This window comes from Globicephala melas, chromosome 18 (genome assembly GCF_963455315.2).
Source record: "Globicephala melas chromosome 18, mGloMel1.2, whole genome shotgun sequence".
In the NCBI taxonomy this organism is placed as follows: Eukaryota; Metazoa; Chordata; class Mammalia; order Artiodactyla; family Delphinidae; genus Globicephala; species Globicephala melas.
The window spans coordinates 64,192,819-64,216,298 of NC_083331.1; the positions used below are offsets into that span (position 1 = coordinate 64,192,819).

The following is a 23,480-nucleotide window of genomic DNA, read 5'->3' on the forward strand; positions in this document are numbered from 1 at the left end:
CGGCCTTGTTAAGACAGACTACTGGTCCCCACCACCAGTGTTTCTGATGCAGTAGATATGGGGTGAGACACAGAATGTGCATTTTTAACAAGTTCCCAGGTGATGCTGATACTGCTAGCCTAGTGACCGTACTGTGACAATACACGTCCTACAGGTGTTTTAAATGTAGCAGCAACAGATGTTTCTTGTTAGTTTAGGGCAAAAAACAAAAAACCCAAAAACTTCAACAATTGACTACTTGGTTCAAGCTTGGGACATAAGTTAATACTTTCACTTTATGGAAGGGGTACAACTGGGATTACTTCAGTAGCAACTATTTAAATCCATCTGACACCCTCCTCTCTGCATAGAGTATCTGGTGTACCTACTTAGCCAAGAAACCAGGTGATAATAGATATTTTATTATCTCAGGGAACCTCATTGGCTTTCAACAGCAAGGACATGAGTCAGTTATACCTCTAAAAATAAAAATACAGATCTCTGGAGATGAAAACATTTATTTCAATTGAATTTTGTTTCATTAAAAAACTCTACAATGACATTAAAAAAGAAATAAAATAGAAACATATTTAACTGCCTTTAAAGACCAAATAAACCTCTAAAGACCAAATAAACACATATACATTTCAAATATTTCCACTGTTTTAACAAACCTCAATATTATCCTTGTTGTCACGTCAGTCTCCTGAAATAAGAACCATGACTATTACACAATTTACTGGACTAAACATTAACCATATTATTTCTAAATACCAACTGCACTCAATGTATTTTGGTAGGTTTCTGAGTATGTGGTTTTTAAGGCTTAATTCTATGAGACATCTGTTTCTCTCTGTTACAGAATCCCAAAACCGGCTATCAGAAGGCATATACGTGTGTGTGTGTGTGTATAATATATATAAATATATTCCATTTGAGGGCGGTTATGCCTTATTCTGAGAGCACACGTAAAACCAGGACAGTAAAACCTTTAGTAACTTGGACACACCATATCATAGCCACCACCATCAAGAAAAGCTAAGGACCCATGGTTCAAACAAAGTACGGCAGGCCCTAGGAGGTACTGTGGCTTGTTGATCTACTGATCAGAAAGAGCTAAACAAAGTACAGTTAGTGGTCAGAAGTAAACTAACCTAGGCAGCAGGCTCATGAAAGTGAACCTTCTTGACGCATCTTGAGAACATACTGCATAAATACAGTCAATGTATGCAACATCTTTCTGTTTTTCTCACCAAGTCAGGAGAGCCCATGCATGTGATTTAGAAAGGATTTCAATGACGGGCAAAGCAAAAGCCTTATGTCAGCAGAGGGTCAACCGTCAATTGACGGTCAATTGAGGGTCAATCACGGTTAGCAGCACGGCCTTTTTGAAAATATCACCAAGCTGAGTCTAAAACTGCAAGATATCATGTAGGAGCCACGAAATCTAGAAGACGATTAATGATAACACGTGTCTATCATTATCAAATCCCCTAGAAGGGCTCCTATTTTCTGAAAGCATTTTCTCTTCCATCTCTTTTAGAAAATATAATTAAATACTGACCTTCTGTATTTTAATCATTTATCTTTTTTTTGGGGGGGGGGGCTCTCCTACTATAATGCCACTTAAACTAAAGTGTATTTTTTGTTTTTCCTATTAGTTTTTTCTGTACTAGTTTAGCCAGAGGTTTTGGGCAGGGAATAGTGGATCCTACTTATGTTAAAGAAAGTGGTAAGGCAAAATGATAACTTCCACAGTCTTCAAGTAAATAGAATCCCTGATATAACTAGAAAGTAATATGTAATTTGGGGGCAGTAAAAAACATCTATGACAACTTTGTCTTATACCTTAGAAAATGTGCTTTGGCTCTGGAGTCTCTTTAAGGCACAAAACCTGGTAAACAGCTTTTATTGGTGGCCTGTACCTCTGATTTAGATAAGACAAAAAATACTATAACGTATAAATAACAATAATAAATCATTTTGTTAGAGCTTGAAATCATTGGGTGAAGTGGAGGAAAAAAATCCAAATAGACGAACAACTTGTATGTAAATATTTGTTGCTGGTGTAAAAAAAAAGTAAAGTGTAGTTTACACAGTGCAAAGACTATTGGAAAAATGTCTTTGGAATAGACTTGACCTCATGGTAGAATCACAGTGCTGTCTCAAAAATTGTTAAGGCTGGGGGCTGTCCATTGGAAGCGTTCATAACCACATGCCCATTGTGAGTAATTTCTGGATAATTCCTTTTGAAGTACACCTGAAAAAAAAAAGACAGGTATAAAAACATGTTTAAAAGTTTTAAAGTCCTCCTCCCTAAAGCAGCGCATTTCTTTTCTTGTTTTTTAAATTTATTTGTTTAATTTATTTATTTTTGGTTGCACTGGGTCTTCATTGCTACGCGCGGACTTTCTCTAGTTGTGGCGAGCGGGGGCTACTCTTTGTTGCGGTGCACGGGCTTCTCACTGTGTTGGCTTCTCTTGTTGCGGAGCACAGGCTCTAGGTGCACAGGCTTCAGTAGTTGTGGCCTTGGGCTCAGTAGTTGTGGCTTGTGGGCTCTAGAGCACAGGCTCAGTAGTTGTGGCACACGGGCTTAGTTGCTCCGTGGCATGCGGGATCTTCCCGGACCAGGGCTCCAACCCCTGTCCCCTGGATTGCCAGGCGGATTCTTAACCACTGCGCCGCCGGGGAAGCCCCAAGCAGCACATTTCTATGTCCACTTTTCATGTGAAGCAATCCCATCACTAGTGGAGGAACAATTGAAAAAACCAGGGACGTATTTATTCTGTGGAGGAAGTAGCCCCATTAAAACCCTCAGTGGGGCTGGGCCTAATGCCAAACAACCTGTAGATCCACTTGAGTTCTGATCATTCTGATTCACAGATATGCTTTACCACTACGTTAAATTGATAAGCGAAATCATTTTACTGACTCAAAGCCTGGCGATAAATTAAAAACAGGGTGACAAAGAGGCTGGGAAACCTAGCGTCTGCATGACGGTTTCTCATTTTCGCACACAAAATGAGCACAATAGATATGGATGTTAATATCAGGTTGCAATCCCTATATTTTATAAACTCTGATGACAAGCATTGAAACGCTGGCGTATATGTATGAAATATCCTGGCATTTAATTTGTGCGGCAAAGCAGTTATAGGGCCTATAGAAATGTGATCTGTGGATAGTGGGATATAAGAATGAAAAGAGCATCAAAAGCTTTAACAATGACTCAACCAAGCAACTTCTCTAAAATGGAAGATGATACCAAATAATAGGACAGGTCTTTGCCAGGCCTTTGAGTTCTTGAATTCTACCAATTTCTAGCTGAACTGGAAGAGATACAGGTTTTCTGATAAATGTATAATCAGAACACAATGGAAATGAAATGCTGTCAAGATTGTCTGTTCCACAATCATCGGTTTTTAGTAGCTGTATCGTATCTCAGTTCCTTGACAGATGCACAGAACAAAATGAAATAATGTCAAGTCTTGTGAGCTCTTATCTCTAAATGTGTTTGGGTGAAAAAGGACTTCAAAAGTAATTTTTTCTTCCTCCAAAGAAGAATGTGAAAAGTTTTGTTTGAGTCTTTAAAACAGAAAATGTACCATCCATCTGAGGCTGGCTCGTGTCACGTGCTGAGGTGCTTAGTCATATGAGTTCAGATCTATTTTACAAAACCTGACTCCAAGTACATTTGTGGATGCTGTCAACAAAGTTATCATGAGAGACAGTGGACGTCACACATGAACTGGAAAAGCTATGAGACACCCACCTTCATATCAAGTGTACTTTCTTTTTCTCTTGTTGCTTGCATACTTGCTACCCCCAGAACAGCACTACATATGAAATGCTGTATATTAAAATGTCACTTAAAAGGAGAAAAATAAGAATTTCTCCAAGAATGCTTGGATCCAACTGGATGAAATTCGAGGCTATTTCCATTATAATGCAAGGATTTAAAAATAAAGCTTTTGGGGGGGCTAATTGCATTTCATCCCCCTCCTCAATTTTTTTTTAAATAGCCATACTTGTGTGGTTAGTATTTATATACTCTGTTAGTGAAAGTAAAAACAGCCAGAAGAACAGAAGGGACTTAATTTCATTTCCTACTGCCTGACAGCCACCCCTCCCCCATCGACCTGGTTCCTTTCTCCATACCCCTTTCTCAGTGAAATTTTTTATTAAAAATTTTTTATTATTAGCAATTTTTAACCAAAATGGTCTTCATTTCATGGTCTGAAATACTTGGAACTGAATAATGAAAATGAGCTTCCTATGTATAAAATCCTTGATTTGACCTTTCTTTTCCTCGTCTGTTGCCATGGTGTAGACTACACTCTGGCTGACAGCACAAGTGAGAGAAGCCATCTTTTTCACGGGGCGGGTTATGAAGGGAGTTGAGATGACTGAACGCTTGTTAGCATAGTCCTTGTGGATGGGTTGAGCCTGGGATGGAGAGGCCCAAACTCACCTCTCTCTCCTGGGACCACTGCTGACCTTGGAAAAATCACTTAAGCTCTCTCTGCACCAGCTGCCTCATTTGTGAAACGAGACAATGACTTACCTCATAGGAACTAATTGATGGCTACAAACTGCAGGTTGAAAACACGCTGAGCTAAGTGCTGGGTGTGATTATGATGCTGCTCAGAGACGTGGTCCCTTAAGTCCACAGAAAGCAGCAGCATCACCCAGCTTAAATGATGAAAACAAAACATCTAGGAGGCGCTTTTGTGAGTCTTTTGATTTTTATCTTTATAGAAGCGCAGGGTCGTAGTTCCTACACATTTTATTCAGTAAATATAGTAACCCGGGAGGCAGAAAATAGTTAAAAGATTACTAACAGTTTCTAACCTGTGATTTTGAGACGTTCCTTAGGCCCTTCTGCCTCAGTTTCTCGATCTGAGGGATAATACTACCATCTCAGAATGGCTTTAATGAGGATTAAAAGAGACAATGCCAAAAAAGTTCAAATTCTGGCCAAGCAGAACATAAGACCAGTGAGTGTTGGGTTTGAGCCTTTTCCTGTCCTTCTTTGGGTTTAGTTCATTATAGTTCCTCCAATGTAGGTTGAAACTAAATTTAGTATTTAAACTCCAACTTGTAAACAAAGCCACCGTCATGGAATTAGATCTTAGCAAAAGCAACAGAGCAATAAATGCTCCCCTGCACGGATAAAGGCCAGCAACCAATGGTTCAATATATGTAGAATTATGGTTCAAGAATCTGTCCATTCATTCTCCCTGAACTGCACGGCCCTAGTTCAAGCCCAGTAACCCTCAAACTCCTCATCTTTAAAGCAGGTCTAACTTTGTGGACATACTGACAGATATATTATCAAAGTTAAAGAGTGCTGGAGAGTTAGAGACGATTTCTCCTTTTAACTTAACGGAATATTGGATTTTTTTCTCCCCTTATCCTCTCAGAAATCACTCTCAACAGCAAGGATAGTGGGAGATTAAAAAGTAAGCCCAGGGCTTCCCTGGTGGCGCAGTGGTTGAGAGTCCGCCTGCCGATGCAGGGGACACAGGTTTGTGCCCCGGTCCGGGAAGATCCCACATGCCGCAGAGGGGCTGGGCCCATGAGCCATGGCTGCTGAGCCTGCGCGTCCGGAGCCTGTGCTCCGCAACGGGAGAGGCCACAACAGTGAGAGGCCCATGTACCACAAAAACAAAAACAAAAACAAAAAAAACCAAGCAAGCCCAATATTTGATGAAATCAGGAATCATTTGAAATCACAACTGACAAAATATCTAGAAAGACTGCCTTATGCAACTGGATCCAATGGGCTCTAGCAAGACAGAGAGAAAGTACCTAAAGAGAGCAGATCTCAGCAATCATGGGAGAGCACAGTTCTCCAACTAACTGGCAAATTCTAAGGTGTACATGAGGAATCCTATAGAATCACCATCTTTGCCTAAAGCATGAACACTGGTAAGGTCCTAGGACAAGAGAGATTCTGAAATGCAAGCAGCATTGTAACTGCCCATCTCTGAAGGCTAGGGAGGAGTACAGGCTAAATGAATATGTATTATCAATTTCTCTCTCACACTCACTCACTCACTCACTCTCTTTCTCGGGATCATGGGGAATGCTTCTATGTTAAGCAGAGGGAATACCCTTTAGGCTGAAATGATGTGCTAGCCACAACTATCTAGCAAATATATGGTCTTAAAAAAACGAAATTAAAAAGCGAGTAGTAGGAATAATAATAAATAAAAAAGTAATACAGAATTTGTAAAACACACAAACAAAAAATTAGGAAAAGTAACAGGATAAGCACATGATGGATGAAAGAAGTAATCACCGAACAGATGAAAATTATGAAAAAAATAATATTACATATTTAAAGAAAATGTAGTAGAATAATCAACCCGTGGAGGCAGAGATCTGAGAGTACAGGAAAACATGGCACAGCAACAAAAAATGAAACATGAATTGACAGACGCCAAAGTGAAAAGGAAGATAAAAATGAAAACATCAAAGAAATGACAGTTCTGAAGGCTGCACAAAGATCAGTCACTACTGAACAAACAATATGAGACATGGTGGATAGAACTGAGAAAGCAAGTCTAATAATTATAAATTAATAAAAATTTAAAAAAGATTAAGGAAATAATAGCTTTATGAAACAAAGGACAATATATACATTATAGATATTTGTAAAGAGAATCCAATCAACTAAAACAAATTCAAAGGTATAATTCAAATAAACTCCCTAAAATAAAAGACTAGAAGCTAGTGACCAAGAGTCTGTGCTGTTCTAGGAAAAACAAATGACTTTCAAAACAGAAAAAGAATCCTCTGAGTATCCAGGAAAGATCAAGTTATGTCCAATGTGCCCTTAGACTCCTACACGTGAATAAACAATGCTGGAAGACCTTATAGCAAAGATTACAACACAATAAGTGAAAGGACGTGTGATCCAAGAATATTGTAACCAGAAATATAAACTGGTGATGTAGCATAAAAATATTTCATATAGGTGACCCTTGAGCAACGTAGGGGTTAGGGACCCTCCACATAGTTGAAAATCCAAGTATAACTTTACAGTTGCTCCTTCATATTCACAGTTTCACATCATGCATTCAACCAACTGCAGATCATGCAGTATTATAGTACATATTTACTGGAAAAAAAACATACAAGTGGACTCCTCCAATTCAAATCCCTGTTGTTCAAGGGTCAACTCTATAGACAGTAAGTCGGGGATTCTTAACTCCAATGACCCTCCTTTATGATGGTATAGACATTTGTTTTCAACCTTTCATTTGTACTGCCACCCACAATAGTAAATACACTTAACTTTACTTTGAGTCTCAGTACAGATTCACAATCTGTATCTATATTTATGTATCCTGAAAGGAGTTTCATGAAATATTTACTATTACTATGAAAGATACATTGCTCCTTTTCTTCTATTCCATTCTTTCCTATTTCATTTCTTAAAGCATGCTGGTCATGACTGATTAAACGGATTTCTCAGCCCCACTAGTGAATCAAACCCCTAGGTGTAAAAACACAATACCAGAGGACAAATTTTAGCCAACTAAGAGATGGAAAAAGTATCATTTAATACAAGTAAGTAAAATAATAGAGGTTTAAGGATTTTTAAAGATATGAAGATAAACAGTAGAAGAAAAACAATTAAAATCTGATGGGAGAAGGGGGAGAGGGAAGATATGACATCATTGTTCATAATGGGGAGCCAAAAATAAGAAATAAAGTATTCTCAGAGGAAATGAAAGGAACATACATAAAACAGTGAGCAAAGAAACACAAATTACAGGCTAAAAAATTTTTTTAAAAAAAAGAGCACTAAAAACTGACAGTATAACACGACTGAACTAAGATAAAACGTAACTATAATCTCAATAAATGTAAATGGCCTAAACTCATATATTTGGGGGGGGGTGCCTCACGTGCTAAGATTAAACCTCAGAGCTAAATCTAACTACATGCCATTGCAAGAGACGTATCTGTAATCTGCTATTAAAAGATAATCAGAGGAATCCCCTGGTGGTCCAGTGGTAGAGAATCCATCTTGCAATGCAGGGGACACCAGTTCGATCCCTGGTCACACAACTAAGCCTGTGCGCCACAACTACAGAGCCCATGCACCACAACTACAGAACCCATGCACTCTGGAGCCCACACGTCACAGCTAGAGAGAAGCCTGCACACACACCACTATGAAGCGAAGAGCTCACGTGTTACAGTGAAAGATCCCGCATGCCACAACTAACACCCAATGTAGCCAATAAATAAATAAATATTAAAAAAAAAGACTATCAAAGACTGGGACTTCCCTAGTGGTCCAGAGGAGGTTAAGACTCTGTGCTTCCACTGCAGGGGGAGTGGATTTAACCCTTGGTCAGGGAACTAAGATCCCACATGCCCCACAGCATGGCCAAAACAAAAACAAAAACAGTCAAAGACATACCAGGCAAATGAAAACAACGTGAAAAGGGGAACTCAATTTAATTATGAACCATATTGGATTTAGGGCCAAGACCATTAAATGAATCAATGAAAGGCACTTTAAAATAGTAGAAAATATAATTCATACTGATAACAAAAGTCAAGAATATATTTGTGCACTGAAAAAAATCATATCATCAAAATTATAACAACCAAAGAAAGCAGGAAGTACAAAGTGAAACTTGGTAGCATGAGACTAATTCACCTAGTCCAAGTTACATTAAATGGACCAAAATAAATAAGGATAGAGAAGAACGAAATAATGTAATTAAATAGATCTAATTACAAATGAAGCTCTATAACTTAAACAGACGATAGCCCATCTTTTTAAATACCCACAGAACACTCACAAAAATTGCCTATTTACCAGAACACAAAAAAAGTATTAAGAAATATTGTTTCTTGGGGGAAACAGGACAAACAACATTTTTTGATCATAAGGTACTGAGACTGATGAGGAAAACAGAAACAAATAAACATGAAAATACTCCAACCCCCAGGAAGTTTTCAAGATATCCTTCTCAAATAATTTGTGGACCAAAGAGGAAAAGAAAACCAGACTCACAGAATCTATACAAAAAACCTAACTATGATGAAAGCACTACACACCAGCACCTGTAGGATATATCTAAAACAGTATTCAGAGAAAAGTTCACAGCCTTGAAATATTTATATTAATAAATAAGAAAAAATAAAAACAAATGCATTCAGGAAGTAAGCAACAATAAAATAAACCAAAGAAAGAAAGATAATAGAAGGTGATAAATTATAAAGAAGAATACAAATAGTAAGTGGACTAGAGCTCTTCCTGTGGGGAAATAAACATAAAACTGTAACAATTAATTAGAAGGGAAAATGAGGAGTAGGGAATGGAGAAAGCATAAATACTATGTAGCCATTAAACAGAATGAGATAACTATGCACATAGATATAATATCCAACAAAAAAATAAGGAAGAGCTATCGTTTGTGCTTAAAAACAGGAAGGCCACATCGGCACAAATTATTACTGAAGCACAGGACATGTCAAAAGAATAGTCAAAGATGGTGCTGGAGCTCCAACCCGGGGGAGGAGCTGTGTAATGACAGGAATGGTAACGTGACTTAAATTTCATTTATAAAATTTTAAAACCTATTCTAAAAAAGTAAAGTTTTTGAATTTTGTAGCATTAGACACATCATTTCTTTAAGAACTGATCATTAAAAATAAAATTTAATTATTTAGAGTCTCTAATGCTACTTAGAAGAACTGTGGGTACATTTTCTTATTGGGAGATAAGGGTTGAATCTATATCCAGAAAAAAAAAATGATGCGACTTTTATCTTATAGAATGCTCAATATTCACAAAGCGCTCTCTCATCTGATTCTTGTAATAAGTGCGAAGGAGCTGGGCAGCGCTGTAATCCCTGTACTACGTACAGGTGAGGACCCTGAGGCTCAAAGACCTTGGGCAACATAAGAGGTCACGAGGTTGCTAAGTGCCTCCTGCACTATTCAAACCAGTCCAGGGTCCTAGATCTAGGATATTAGGATTTCATAATTTTGGGGTTGTATCTAGTGATAAAACGAATAGATAAAATGAAACCTCTGTTACACACTGGCAACAAAGAAACTTCACAAAAGCCTCAGTCAGGTCTGCTTCATCACAGAAGAAAATGAATGATAGGCATTTATCCTTTGTTATGGGATGAATTGTGTCCCCTCCAATTTATTTTTTTTTGGTCTGTGTTGGGTCTTTGTTGCTGCACGCGGGCTTTCCCTAGTTGCAGCGAGTGGGGGCTACTCTTAGTTGTGGTGCACGGGCTTCTCATTGTGGTGGCTTCTCTTGTTGCAGAGCATGGGCCCTAGGCATTCCGGCTTCAGTAGCTGCGGCACGAGGGCTCAGCAGTTGTGGCACACGGGCTTAGTTGCTCTGTGGCATGTGGGATCTTCCTGGACCAGGGCTCGAACACGTGTCCCCTGCATCGGCAGGTGGATTCTTAACCACGGCGCCACCAGGGAAGCGCCCCCTCCAATTTTATATGTTCAAGTCCTAAACCCACCAGTTGTTCAGAGTGTGACTGTATTTGGAGATAGGGTCTTTACAAAGGCGATTCAGTTAAAATGAAGTCATATAAGTGGCCCCTAATCTAATATGACTGGAGTCCTTATAAGAAGAGGTGATTAGGACACAGGCACAAACAGACGAAAGATCATGTTTCTTTCTTTTTTCTCTTTCAAAGAGAAAAAAATGGCATCTACAAGCCAAGGAGAGAGGCCTCAGAGGAAATCAATCCTGCCTATACCTTGACCTCAGACTTCCAGTCTCCAGGGCTGTGAGAAAATCAGTTTCTGTTAAGGTGCCTACTCTGTGGTACTTTGTATGGCAGCCCTAGCAAACTAATGTACCCGTCAGCTTTATGTATCTGAAAGGTACTTTCTCTATTTCACGGATCATCTAAAAGGGTCAGTCAGACAGGGACTCAGCTTGCGCACACCATTTCCAGCAGAGAATCAACTACGTAGTCAAGAAAACATGACTTGGATGCACGTTTTCCCAGATGTTGAGTTTTCTTTTCAAATGAATGAATTCTGTTCTGTTAAGAGTGAAAAGCTTGTTGACTTAGGCTAATCCTCCCGGTGTTACAGCTCTGAACAATATCTGATGCTTGCACATTTAAAAATTTGACAACCTGACAGCTTGTTCTCCTAAGAGGATCAAGCATATGTAGAAATAACGTCAAGAAGATACTCAACTGAGATGAGAATCAGGATAGGTTATTTTGTTATGTCTTTCCGAAGAAGTGATCTGAGCCAGTGGCAGGACTGAAACCTAAGAGTGATGTTCTGTCTCCTTGTGAACTTGGGTGACTGGCCCCGCCTTGGCTACCACATGAAAGGAGCAGCGTTCTCAGGCTCGACACCGAGCAGAGTACCTAGGGCAGAACTCAGCCTCACCCACCAATTCACCCCCTGCGCTCCCTGGACCAGTTCTGTGACCTTAGGTGAGCCCTGGACCCAGTCTCCTCATCCATGATGGGGGATAAAAAAGGACCGTGATGAGGATTAAGTGCAATCATACATGTGAGAAGTATGTAAAATAAATTATAAAGAACTACACAAATGTAACTTACCACTGATATTGTTTAAGTACATGCAGGATTACTGGACCATAAATCAAAAGATATCTAATTCTATGACCTACGTCTATTTTTCTATGTATGTTACACTTGATTTAAAACATTTACTGGAAGAAAAGATTTCTAATCCTGTGTCTGCTGCACGGTAGCATCATCACTACTTGTATATATATGGACACTTCCTTCTAAGGGGGGCTTTAGCTTCCTTACCTGTAAAATGAAGGTGTTGAACTTATGTACCTACCTAAATGCTGTGATCTATTTCTCACTGCTCAATGTTTGATAATATATAATCATTACATATTTTCTAAGTGGAGACTTTTGACTCATACGTGAGGACATGTGTCTGATGTGAAATGCCTAAGATCAAAGAAAAAAAGGGTTTGTGAGATTCCTGGCTGTTCTGTGACTTAGGTTATATAGGGAATCCCAAATAATTACTGGATGTTAGGAGGGAAGCTCTGACTGGGAGACACTCTAGAGGATGAACGCGCTCTGTGAATTTCATGCATTAAAAAATATAGGGCTCCAAGTGCAACTTCTCTCTGTTTACATACAATATAAGTACTTATGAAAAGTTCAGAATACAATCTTCCCTGATCCCTAAACTCTTCAGCCAGCTCTGTGACCCAGCACAATTTCCTACATTATGAACAGTGGAAGGCACTGCTCTTCATTTCTAAGGAGGAGGAATGAGACAAAACAATGACAGAGAATTCAGGCCACATTTCAGATAAATGTTTCATATAGAATTACTTAGATACTGGGACATGTTTTCTTTTCCCGTTTTTTTGGTTTTGTTTTGTTTGTTTGTTTGCTTGTTTAGGTTGTGGCACATGGGATCTTCGTTGTGGCATGCAGACTCTTAGTTGTGGCATCCTAGGCTTCTTAGTTGTGGCATTCGGACTCCTTAGTTGCAGCATGCGTGTGGGATCTAGTTCCCCAACCAGGGATCAAACCTGGTCGGCCCCTGCAGGCCGTTCCCGGGGCCCCTGCATTGGGAACGCAGAGTCTTACCCACTGGACCACCAGGGAAGTGCTGCAACTGGCAACTGTTGAATACAGTATTCTGTATATGCCTATGATGTCCAATTGGTTAACTGACTATTCAGATCTTCTGTATCCTGACCTAGTTTTCTTCCTGCTCCATTAATCTGATAGAAAGTTGTTTTCATGCCTCCCACTGATTGTGGATTTTCCTATTTCTCCTTGCGGCTTTATCCATTTTTGCCCTTCTTTTTAAAAAATAAGCTATTTTACTATTTTGAAGTCTTACAATGGGAGCATACAAATTTCTAATTCTATCTCTTGTTGGTAACGTTATGGGACGTTTTCTTTAAGAGATATTTTAAATACTGAAAGAGTACTTTTATTCAACTTACAAGTGAAAATCTGGGAAATGCAGAAAAGTATAAAGAAGGAAAAATGCACCCATAATTTAACACCCGGAGGTAAAGTTTTGACAGAAAGCCTCACGACATACATCCCGAGGCCTCAGCCCACCCCAACCCACCCATCAAAAAGGGCAAGAAGAGCAGACCTTTCTTCTCGCCCTCTATCCTTCCATCAATCCCACTCCTATCTTATTCCAGAGAGAATTACAGCTGGCTGCATGACAGTGGCTAAGTCCCTTACCAGACCTCAGTTACCACATTTGTACTATGAGATACTCCCACCTCACCTTTGTTAGGCAGATACCACGTGACCTGAATGCTACTCATCAAGCACCTTTCTCACACCATGTACAGTGCTTAGAGCTTCCACACACCTCATCTGTGAAAACGCTTTGTCAACCTTCAAGCGCCATTCAGACTACAGTGTTAGGGTTATTGTGAATTCTTAATTTATCCTGATGACAAGTTCATCTGTTAGAAAGAAGAGGAAGCATAGGGAGGCAACCAGACCTAATTCTAAACAACGAAGAATTAGGGAGAAAGTGACGGTATCACGTAGGAGTTTTCTTTACAGTTAGAAGCCAGAAGAGACCTACACCTTTCCCTGGTAGATCATTCTAGACCCAATTCATAATATTCCACTCCAATTCTTCTTCTCAAACTCTCAAACCTCCTGCATGTTCCCCGACAGCATTTGCATCATAAATGTGCTAAGCACCAATTGTAAGAATGTGAAGGGTCCGCAAAACGAGCGTTCTGTGCTGTGAGATCTGACCCCGGAGGCCAAACATGTGGGAGCTCCAATCCGAAATCTCTCTCTCGTGCGCACGTGGGCGCACACACGTCCTGCATCCTGCCCCCACCAGTTCTGCAGATTCTCAGCAGACGTGTCCTCCCCCTGCAATGTACTCTTAAGGTGCAGTCACGAAGCTTTGTCTCTGGAGGCTTATAATTGAAAAGGGCACAGAGTGCTTGTTACCAGACCCCTGGTGCCAGATCCTGAGGAGTGAACCCTGGAGACGAACCTTAATTACAACTCCCTGCAGTGGGCTCACCTGTTTTGCTGTTTCAGTGACGGCAGCGGCCTCGGCCTTGCCCAGTTGTTGCACCATCTTGTAAAATAGGCCGTCTCTATTTTGTAGCAAAACATATGGCTCATCATATTCTTTCAGTCTCCCTGAATCCAAAACCTGTTAATCAGCAGAAAGAAGCCCATTAGCACACAATGTTTTGCAGTAACATATTATAACTCAGATAATATTTCCGAAAGGGGTAAGACAGCGAGAACAGAATCTATTTGGGTGGTAGGCCCGGCTGGTGTTTAAACGGTTTGATTACCCTGTTTTACCAGGCAGACAAAGGCCTCACCCGACCTTTTATTATTATAATGTTATAGGAAGAAAATGAAAGTTTTCGACTATGATCAGGGGCACTCAGCAGTATGTGGCATTTTATATTCTGCCCAGGGCATTTGCGGTTGTTATCATTAGTTAGTGCTTTTAGCTCTCAGACTCTTGAGCTTTGAGGGCTATTTATACAGATACACAGAGCTGGGAAATTTCTTGATTCAAGGAAATCAAACTCAATTTAGCAAAAAATTAGGGTGATGTCATAGAAACTGATGGCGGAGAGCAAATGAACTCCCGAGTTGGTTTCACAGAATCTGAGCAATTTTGGGGACACAAAGTAAATGCTTCCGGAATTTCCTTAGGGCCCTGGAATATTTCAGCTAAGTGGGGACAGAACCTTTTGCCAGAGAGGTTAAGGTGCTTCTTGAAGTTACCTTTGGTAGTAGCTTATCCTCCTGAGAGTGAAAAGCTGGCAATAAGAGTGGCTACCTAAACAGCTTTAGCAGGATTGCTCTGCACAGAAGAAAATCTCCAGAAATCCAATTTTCTCTTTGGATAAGTCTAAAGAAGCAATTAAGAAACTGAGCTCCAAATTCCAGTGATCACGGCCTGCACAGCACACGGGGGCAGCCCAATCTGAATTACCAAGGATCTGAATCTGTTTCCACAAATTATCTTTCCTTGCTTCTTGTTCTTTCTTCAGCTGCCTTCCTTTCACCCATTTTATTGCTCATTAATATGTCCACTAATTGGAAACTGAAAGGAAGAGGAAAGGGCTCTTAACTCTGCCTTTCTACTTATTAGTGGCTTTGGTTAATGGTTTCAGAGGGAAAAAAAAGAATCCGAAATAATTGGCCCAAATGACATACCTAGGAAAACAGTTTTGATGTTAAGTGGTACTTAGTTCTTCATTTAGATCATATTTAGAGTAAATGTATCGTAAGAGAATACGATGAAACTCTAAGCAGGACACAGGTTGTTCTTCCACATCTAGGTATTAACAGTTAATTTGGTCCCAGGGTATTCAATCGGAAACATTTATTAACTCTCATAAAGGCCATTTCCCTGTTAAACTTTTACTGCTAAGAATCACTGCTAACAGCAGGTCTCTCAAAAGAGTTTAAGAATAACTGAATCTGTTACATCCACATAATTACTAAAATGTCGTATAATTTGGCATGCCAATTTAGATGCCCTGAATGTGTAATTTTACTTATGTGTAGCATTATAGAGCATAACCATTCCTCCTGATGGTGAAGAAGAAAAAAATGCAATTTTAAAACATAGGTCTCTCTCATGCCAAAGACAAAGTAAATAATTATATCAAATTACTTCACACAACAAAGAATTTTCCATTCTTCAAAAGCAACAACTTTTAAAAATCACCACTTCAGAGTTGGTGGAAATGAGTTCTCTGACTATAAAGACTTTATGTATTTTTTAGGGGAAGTATTATTAATATTTTGTCCTTGTCCAACTTTCTATTTTATTTACTAAAATTTGAATGAATAGCAAATCTTTTCATTTCCTTTCATATTGTCTAAAATACATGATTCCACTGAGATGAGTAGTTCTCAGGATTGACTAATATCTAAGAAAGGCAAAGGCAGAAAAACATTAACACTCTCAAAAAACAATAGGATCAACAATGTAAATGGCAGAAAGATCTATTTTGACCCTTATAAGCATAAGCAACGTAATAACTACGCATAAGGACAGTTTTCAAATTTTTTTTGTCGGGGGTGATAAATAGTTTCTGGTTTTCATTCATCTGGGAAAACATTACTAAAAAGAGGTCTGAGTTGAGGAAGAAAGGCAAAGAATATTAAACCGTAAGACTGTCTATAAACAGAAGAGGTGGAATCCAAGTTTCCTGGCCCTGGTGTTGGTTCTTCATCATCCATTTCCAAAGAATTCTCTAACTGCAGACAGTGAAAATGTTGAACACAGGCAACAATATTGTTCGAGCAATTGCAGATTTTCACATGCTTCCTTTGCTCACACTTCTGGGGAGAATCCACAGTGATATGAAGACTGGAGTGTGCAGGGACTGGAGGGAAAAGCTGTGCTATTGGCTGAAGAGGAAACAGGTCACAAGCAACCAGCTAATCCTAAAAACTACAGAAAGAAGCCTTTCATGTAGAGATAGTTGTTGAGTCTTAGGAGGAAGAGGATTTCTGATTTGTCTGTCTTGCTCCACTGTTTTGTGGCAACAGAGAAAGTAAGGAAGATTCCATTAGCTGTCATTATGACTCCATCATGTTGAATAAACTTAAACTTGAGAGAACATCTTTGCAAAATAGAATTTTTAGCCTGACACATTAATGGTGCTTAATGAACCCAAACTGGGTAAATTCATTTGGAGAGCCAACACATAAACACAGCTATTAATTAGGTCACAGTTGTTTCCCAACAAGCCTTTTGCTTAATTTACTTACAGTAAACAAAACCATATCCATCCGACTTTGTGCCGAAGTATCCACCAGTGCAACAAAATGTAATTATTACACCTTAAGCACTTGTAATTACGTGACTTTATGGTGATAACTCTGTTGGTTAGGCCCTTCATTAGCATCTGTCACTTCCCCAGCTGCTCCCCCGAGGCTGGCTGCCCACCCTCTGGAACATCAGGGTATGCAGCAGATTGACTTGTCTTTATGCCCTTAAAGCTTTAGGAACAGACAATCACTGACATTCTGAAAAGCAAACAGGAAGAGGTATCCCTCGCAGATTTTGGGGGTTCCGTTCCTGAACACCACAAAGATATGAATATCACAATAAATTGGTTCACATGAATTTTCTGGTTTCCCAGGGCATACAGAAGTTATGTTTATACTACATGGTAGCCTATCAAGTGTATAACAGCATTATGACTGAGAAAACAATATACACGCCTTCATTTAAAAATGCTTTATTGCTAAAAAACGCTAACCATCATCTGAGCCTTCAGCAAGGCGTAGTAGTTAACACCAGAGATCACTGATCACAGGTCACCAAAACAAATGTAATGACAGTGGAAATAGTGAATGTGAAATAGTGCTGAGAATTACCAAAATGTGACCCAGAGACATGGAGTGAGCACATGTGTTGGAAAAATGGCGCCGATTGACTTTCTTGCCTTAGGGTTGCCACAGACCATGTGCTTCACAGATGTTGTAAAAAATGCAACATCTGAGAAGCACAATTAAACAAGGTATGCCCATATTTCTAAATCAAGCAAAAAAAAATTGCCACAAAAATCAAAGGTGTGGGAAAGAACATCATTTATGAGATTTTTGCAAGAGTGAAAGCCAACTGGTAATCAGGAGCTCCAGAACAACATAAAAGGTTTATGCCTAGGGTGGATGGGACCACAGAGGACAAGTCCCCAGCTCTGAAGCTAGGGGATGCACGTCTCTTGGGTCCCCTGAGGTCTAAGGAGTCAGCAACCGCAACCAGCTTGGACCAAGATGTAAACAAGTGGCCATGTTTACATTTCCTGGTGGGACCTCCCTGCAACATCACCGACGACCCTGACCAGGGAGCCCTAAACTGAAGGTCTCCCAACACAGGAGTGCCAAGGGCAGCTCCACGGTGAAGGGCAAGGTCCACCACAGAAAACAATGTTGGTCATCAAGAAGGTGACAGGTTCCGATGAGAACCCTTGCACTTCCCTTCTCCCAATGGACTCCTTCTTCCCCATTCACTCAGATGGTCAGGCCAGAAACCAGCATCGACTCCTCTCTCTTCCCTCGGATCCCATGTTCGATCCATCACACAGTTCACTTGGCTCCGTTTTTTCGTCTACCACAAATCCAACCATCTCACCATTTCCACTGCTAGCACCTTAGTCTAAGCCACCAATATTAAAAGAGAGGGCAAAACTATAAGAGAGAGTGAAAACCGCATTTGGAGAACTGAAAGACCATCAGTGTGGTTTTAGCTCTAAAGGAAAGAGCGCAGTGAGACAAAACTAGAAAGGTGGGGAGGGGCCGAGCTGTAAACCACTTTGTAAAACCATGTTAAGGATTTGTTCAGAAAAACTGAGAGAAAAATTTGAGACTCTAGAAATTTACCAGAATATACTGGTACATAAAGCATTAAACAAATGGACATATTTTGATAACGGCAACAAAGCTGATTGGCTAAGGTGATACAGATGTTCACACCTGTGGATCAAGTGCTGATGGATAAGATTTAGGAGTGACCAGCTGACATGTCTGCAAATTCTGTCCCTTCTCACTGTTTCTTTAACCCATCTTATATTCCATGGTGACAGTATTTCTAATAATTAGACAATAAAAGAAACCAGCTACCATAAATGCTGTAATACCAAAAACCAAAAATTGATCTCCAGGTTACATTTAGGAGCAATGATTAAATTCAGTGGATCCCCCAACTGAACTGGATGGAGATCAAGCCACCATTCTGCTGCTGCCTCGAAATACTGACAAAGGGCTTGAAATAGGTAAACTACACAGCATCATTCATTTCTTGTGGAAGAAGGGTGCTTTGAGGGACAGTCTGGAAAATACAATGCTGAGACACGAGACCAACAAATCGAAAAGTAAAGAACAGAAATAAAAGGATACTTTTCCGGTTGGTATTCAAGAACACAAAATGAGGGACTAAGGCTGATCCATGCTAAACAATGTTCCTGGTTTCTAAGTGTCACTGTCCTGCAATCTTGGAATGTCACCTGGTCCCGCACAGAAGACTGCTGGTGGGGCCTGCTTTCTACTGTGATGTGCTAGTCCAGATGACCAGACACACTGCTTGGAGCCCAGAGCATCCCTTTGGTTGGGGATGCCCCACTCCTGTCGTCTGCTCCCCAGAGCTCACTCCTGTGCACGTCCAGCTCGGGGGAGTGAGGCTAACGGCGCTGCTTCAGTGCTGACACTCTGCTATCTACTCAATGCCCCCACTGAGGATCCCATCTGACAATGTACGTGAAGTAGCGTGGGAGGTGACATTCCAGAGACTGCCCAAGAAGTCAAAAGGGACACCTCCATTATCACTGGACACGAGGGACTTTGGGCATTACTGATCGTATATTACTATCTTAGTACGGACCATCAAAATCACTAGTTAACTGCATCTGTTGCCTCTTATGACTTGTGCAGGCTTTCTTTATCTATTTACTTCATCACTAATCAGCATCACTAGATATGGTGGTACCTTGTGACAACAAGGTGGTACCTTGTGACATCATCTGTAAGATGAGTAGAACCAGCTCATTGCCACAGGCTGGGGGTTAGCCTGCCAAATAACTTGCATTCTTTTGGGCTTATTTGCAGTCAAAGGTTTTTCCTTTGAGGGATGATTATCTTATCATTTTCTAAAGCCACACCCTAAGATATATTGACACTCAACAAGCAAGAGAGGGAAAGGACAAAGAGAGAGAAAAGGAAAAGAGGGAGGAAGGAAGGAAATACAGCTAAATAAATAAACATTAAGTTACTAAGAAAGACAGAGCCAATCAAATCTGGAAGGAAGATACGAGACAAATATACAGAGACCAAAGCTTGGAGTCGTGCAGTGCCCAGACCTACTGTGAAAGAGACTTGCTAGTTAGGTCTGCAGATCTGCCCTAGATAGCTGCTTCCTAACATTACTTACGCAGTGTTCACTTTCATTTTCCCATGCCTCCAATTCCTATGTAGTAAAATTTCCTAAATTAAATCCATTCTGTTGAAATACTTTCTTTTTCTCACTAGGCCTTTCTTCTCATAGACTCCCCTCTGACAGGAAATCTTGTGAAAGTCCCAACAGCTGAGAAATTCTGCAACCTTACCCGACAACCTCTTGGCAGTCTAAATGAAAGGCTAATTTTTTGATTAAGGGAATCTAAAAATCTGAAAAAATAACTGACAAAGGCAAAATGACTGTGTTCTAGAACGCTGAAATATGAAGCTGTGTCTTGGATTTGGAGTATTTCTGTGGTTGGCCATCTTAATGAAAAATGACATTTCAAATAAACTTTTAATATGAAAATATGAAATTACTGGATATATTATTTAATAGCATATTCTGAAAGTGTAGGTAAGTACTTGAGTTACTGTCAGGAATGAGAGGAAAACTTAAGAGAAAATTAACTTATTGGAGGTTCCTATCACATTTTCTATGGAAGGATACATTGACAAAACTGAACGTAAATGGGAATGACTGATATTCCACAGGTGAGGGTCTTACCATTATCCTGTCGCTGTCAATAATGGTGTTCAATCTGTGTGCAATGGTTAGCACAGTGCACTGGGCAAATTTCTCACGGATTTTTTTTTGTATTAACTCATCAGTTCTGGAAACAAAGAAGTTGAATTTAGTTCAGTAAAGACAGAAATAGCAGACTTAAGACTTAAAAAAAAAAATCGCATATTTTTATAATGTTTTAAAAAATCAATACTTTAAGACATAATATTGCTCTTCAAAAACTGAGTATAAAAAGTCTCCTTAGAAGATTTTTCATAAAACAATGTAAGATAGTCTTCCCTTGAAATGACTTGAAACTATCAGAAGCTGGATTTAGGAATCTAGCTCTCTTAGGATGCCTAGTAACATTAACACCACATAACAGGTTTTGGTTTCTTCCTTTGTTTTCTGCAATTAATGTTATCAAGAGATATCTGTGAGGAAAAGAGAACGCTTAGAACATTTCTCAGCGACATTAAATGTTTTCCATTTACCACATTTAAAATTCAGATTCCAAGTTTCATGGACCTCAACTCCATACCTTGGATCCACATTTGCTGTGGCTTCATCAATAATCAGTATACGATTTTTCCTGAGAATAGCCCTGGCTAGGCACACCAACTGTCTCTGTCCAACACTAAAGTTCGATCCTGATTCTGCTAATTCAGTATCCATTTTACCAGGAAGATCTTCGATGGCTTCTTTAAGTTGTACCTGTGGATACAGAAAGAAGAATGACATTTTCCTAAATGAACTACTAATGAAGGAGACAAGCCTTTTAGACGTTAGAGCTTTGAAGTCCTCAGGACTTCTTAGGTATCTTACATGCACAGCCAGGTGATGGGAAGAGCTCCTTCCAAGTAGCGTTCACTGAGAAAGGTGGTAGAGTCAACTCAGGAGAGAAAGATCTCATTGTCCCCCATCACCACCACATGACACCCACCAGAAACCCCACCTCGGGATTAGTTAAGGAAGTCTCTCAAAAAATAAAGCTATTTCTCCCAATGTGATCTAAACAGGATCTTTAGGGCTGATAGGAGTCAGTACACTACAGGGAAAAAACATTTTTTTAAATTATTGTGGGAAGTATAGTTTTCTAGAGACATAATCTCATCAGCACTTTACCATGCTGGAAGGTCTAAAGGTTTAAAAAAAAAAAAAAATTCAAACTATGACAAACTGTACCACAGTAAACCTTGAGCCTATTGGGGGATGCTTCTTTCCCAAGTTGAACACCATACTGCTAGACCAGTCAAGGGTGTTTGCTTCAATTTCATTAATGTTTCATAGTGAATGAAAACTCATGAAAAACAGGACACAACATAAAGTTTTGTTTCCCCCAGACTATGGGTATAGATGGTGTTTAAAGCAGTGGATTGTTATAAGATTAAACTGTACTACAAGATTTAAAAAAAAAACAACAAAAAACTTTTAACTGCCAAAGATAATCTGCCTTCAGAAATCAGAATTACTGGCAGGAAAAACTGTAGGGCCGAATCAGCTCGCTCAGAGTCCAAGCTCATCCACGTAAACTGCAGATTTCACAGCTAACCTTGGAGAGGTGACACTAAGTGACAAAACGTACAAATTCAAAACAACAACAATGTGAGCAATTGGCCACTGGGATTTACACAAAAACAACAATAATAAAAATGCAATTTTTTAAAAAATAAACAAGCCACACTTCTCTGAAATGAAGAGATCAAGCAAATATTCAGTAACTGTTTATTAAGTGTTTACTTTCTAAAAGCAAAAGACTGCGCTAGGTTGTATGAGGAATTAAAAACCCGTGTATGGTTTAGAAGCCTAGATGTAGTTTCTGCCATCAGTAGCTGAGAATCAATTATCAGAACGAGGGCACATGCACAGAATAATTAGTATTAAAATATACAAACCATCAGCACCCTATCATTCAAAATCCTTTTCATGCAAGAGTAAGGAAATTCAAAGAAGTGGTCCAAAGTGAAACACTACACAAATGAGAGAAAATCCTCTAGAAATGAACGTATCCATATAAAAACTGAGCGAAAGGGCCAGGGTTCTGTTACCTGCATTCATGCTGCCGCATTAAAATGACATGATTGCCAATTAATAATCATTATCACATTCCAAATGTAGAATTCACCTTTATACAATTTTTTTTCTAAAACTTCACAGCATGTTATTATAGTATGATTTCAATTATCTTTCAGTTAATAATGAAAAACTATCATTGTATCCACTTAGTAGATGTTCCCTAAGACCAGAGGAATAAGATGAATGTTGCAGGGTAATTAGGATGATTAATTCACTAGGTCACTATTAGAATTAAAACCCATAATTTTAACTTCTAGTTTAGTGCTCTGCTAAGGACAAAATAATCTCTCTAGTTGCTTTGGGTTCTAGGGCAAAAGCTAAAAAGCATGACGCATTGTGTTGTCGGTTTTCATCATCATCATCAGTACACACATTGTAACTGCACCACGTCACCAGTATTCTCCTAGGAGGTAAACAAAGTCAGTTAAAACTATAAGCTCCCCTTAATTACCTGCAATGCTATAAATGCCCATCCATATATACTGATGTTAACAAATTAATTACATTTTATAAATTACCTCTTCTAAGGCATTCCACAGTTCCTCATCCGTATGCTCATTAAAGGGATCCAGATTTTTCCTCATTGTTCCAGTGAATAAAACAGGTTCCTAAATGCCACAAAATAGGGAATGTTATTACTGTAACTTATTTTCATTTTACACGAATGCTTACAGAAAATAATTAAAATACAAAAGAAAAATTCACTATAATCTTAGTAACAAGGTTGCAAATGCCTGTTTACAAAATTTTATCTCTATTAACTCTCCATTTTATAAAATGTGCTCCAAAATATCTTCCAGACCACTGAACACTAATAACAGAAGAAAGTGTTGAAGTGTATCACCTGAAGAAGAAACGGAAGAAGAGAGAGAAAGGTTTGAGTTTTTTTAAAAAATGCCTTCCTGGTAATAATAGCT

General features: G+C 39.3%; 1 protein-coding gene across 1 annotated transcript in view; it reads right to left on the bottom strand.

Annotated features, from left to right (window-relative positions):
- Window positions 1-371: 371 nt before the first annotated feature.
- The window catches only part of ABCC4 (ATP binding cassette subfamily C member 4 (PEL blood group)), a 214,944-nt gene continuing 191,835 nt past the window's right edge, over window positions 372-23,480 (bottom strand). The window contains exons 27-31 of the mRNA XM_030856904.2: window positions 23,082-23,171; window positions 21,029-21,201; window positions 20,491-20,596; window positions 14,026-14,160; window positions 372-2,239 (exon numbers count right to left, since the gene is read on the bottom strand). Coding sequence (XP_030712764.1) covers window positions 2,132-2,239; window positions 14,026-14,160; window positions 20,491-20,596; window positions 21,029-21,201; window positions 23,082-23,171 — 612 coding nt within the window. The 3' untranslated portion in view covers window positions 372-2,131. The remainder of the gene's footprint in view (window positions 2,240-14,025; window positions 14,161-20,490; window positions 20,597-21,028; window positions 21,202-23,081; window positions 23,172-23,480) is intronic.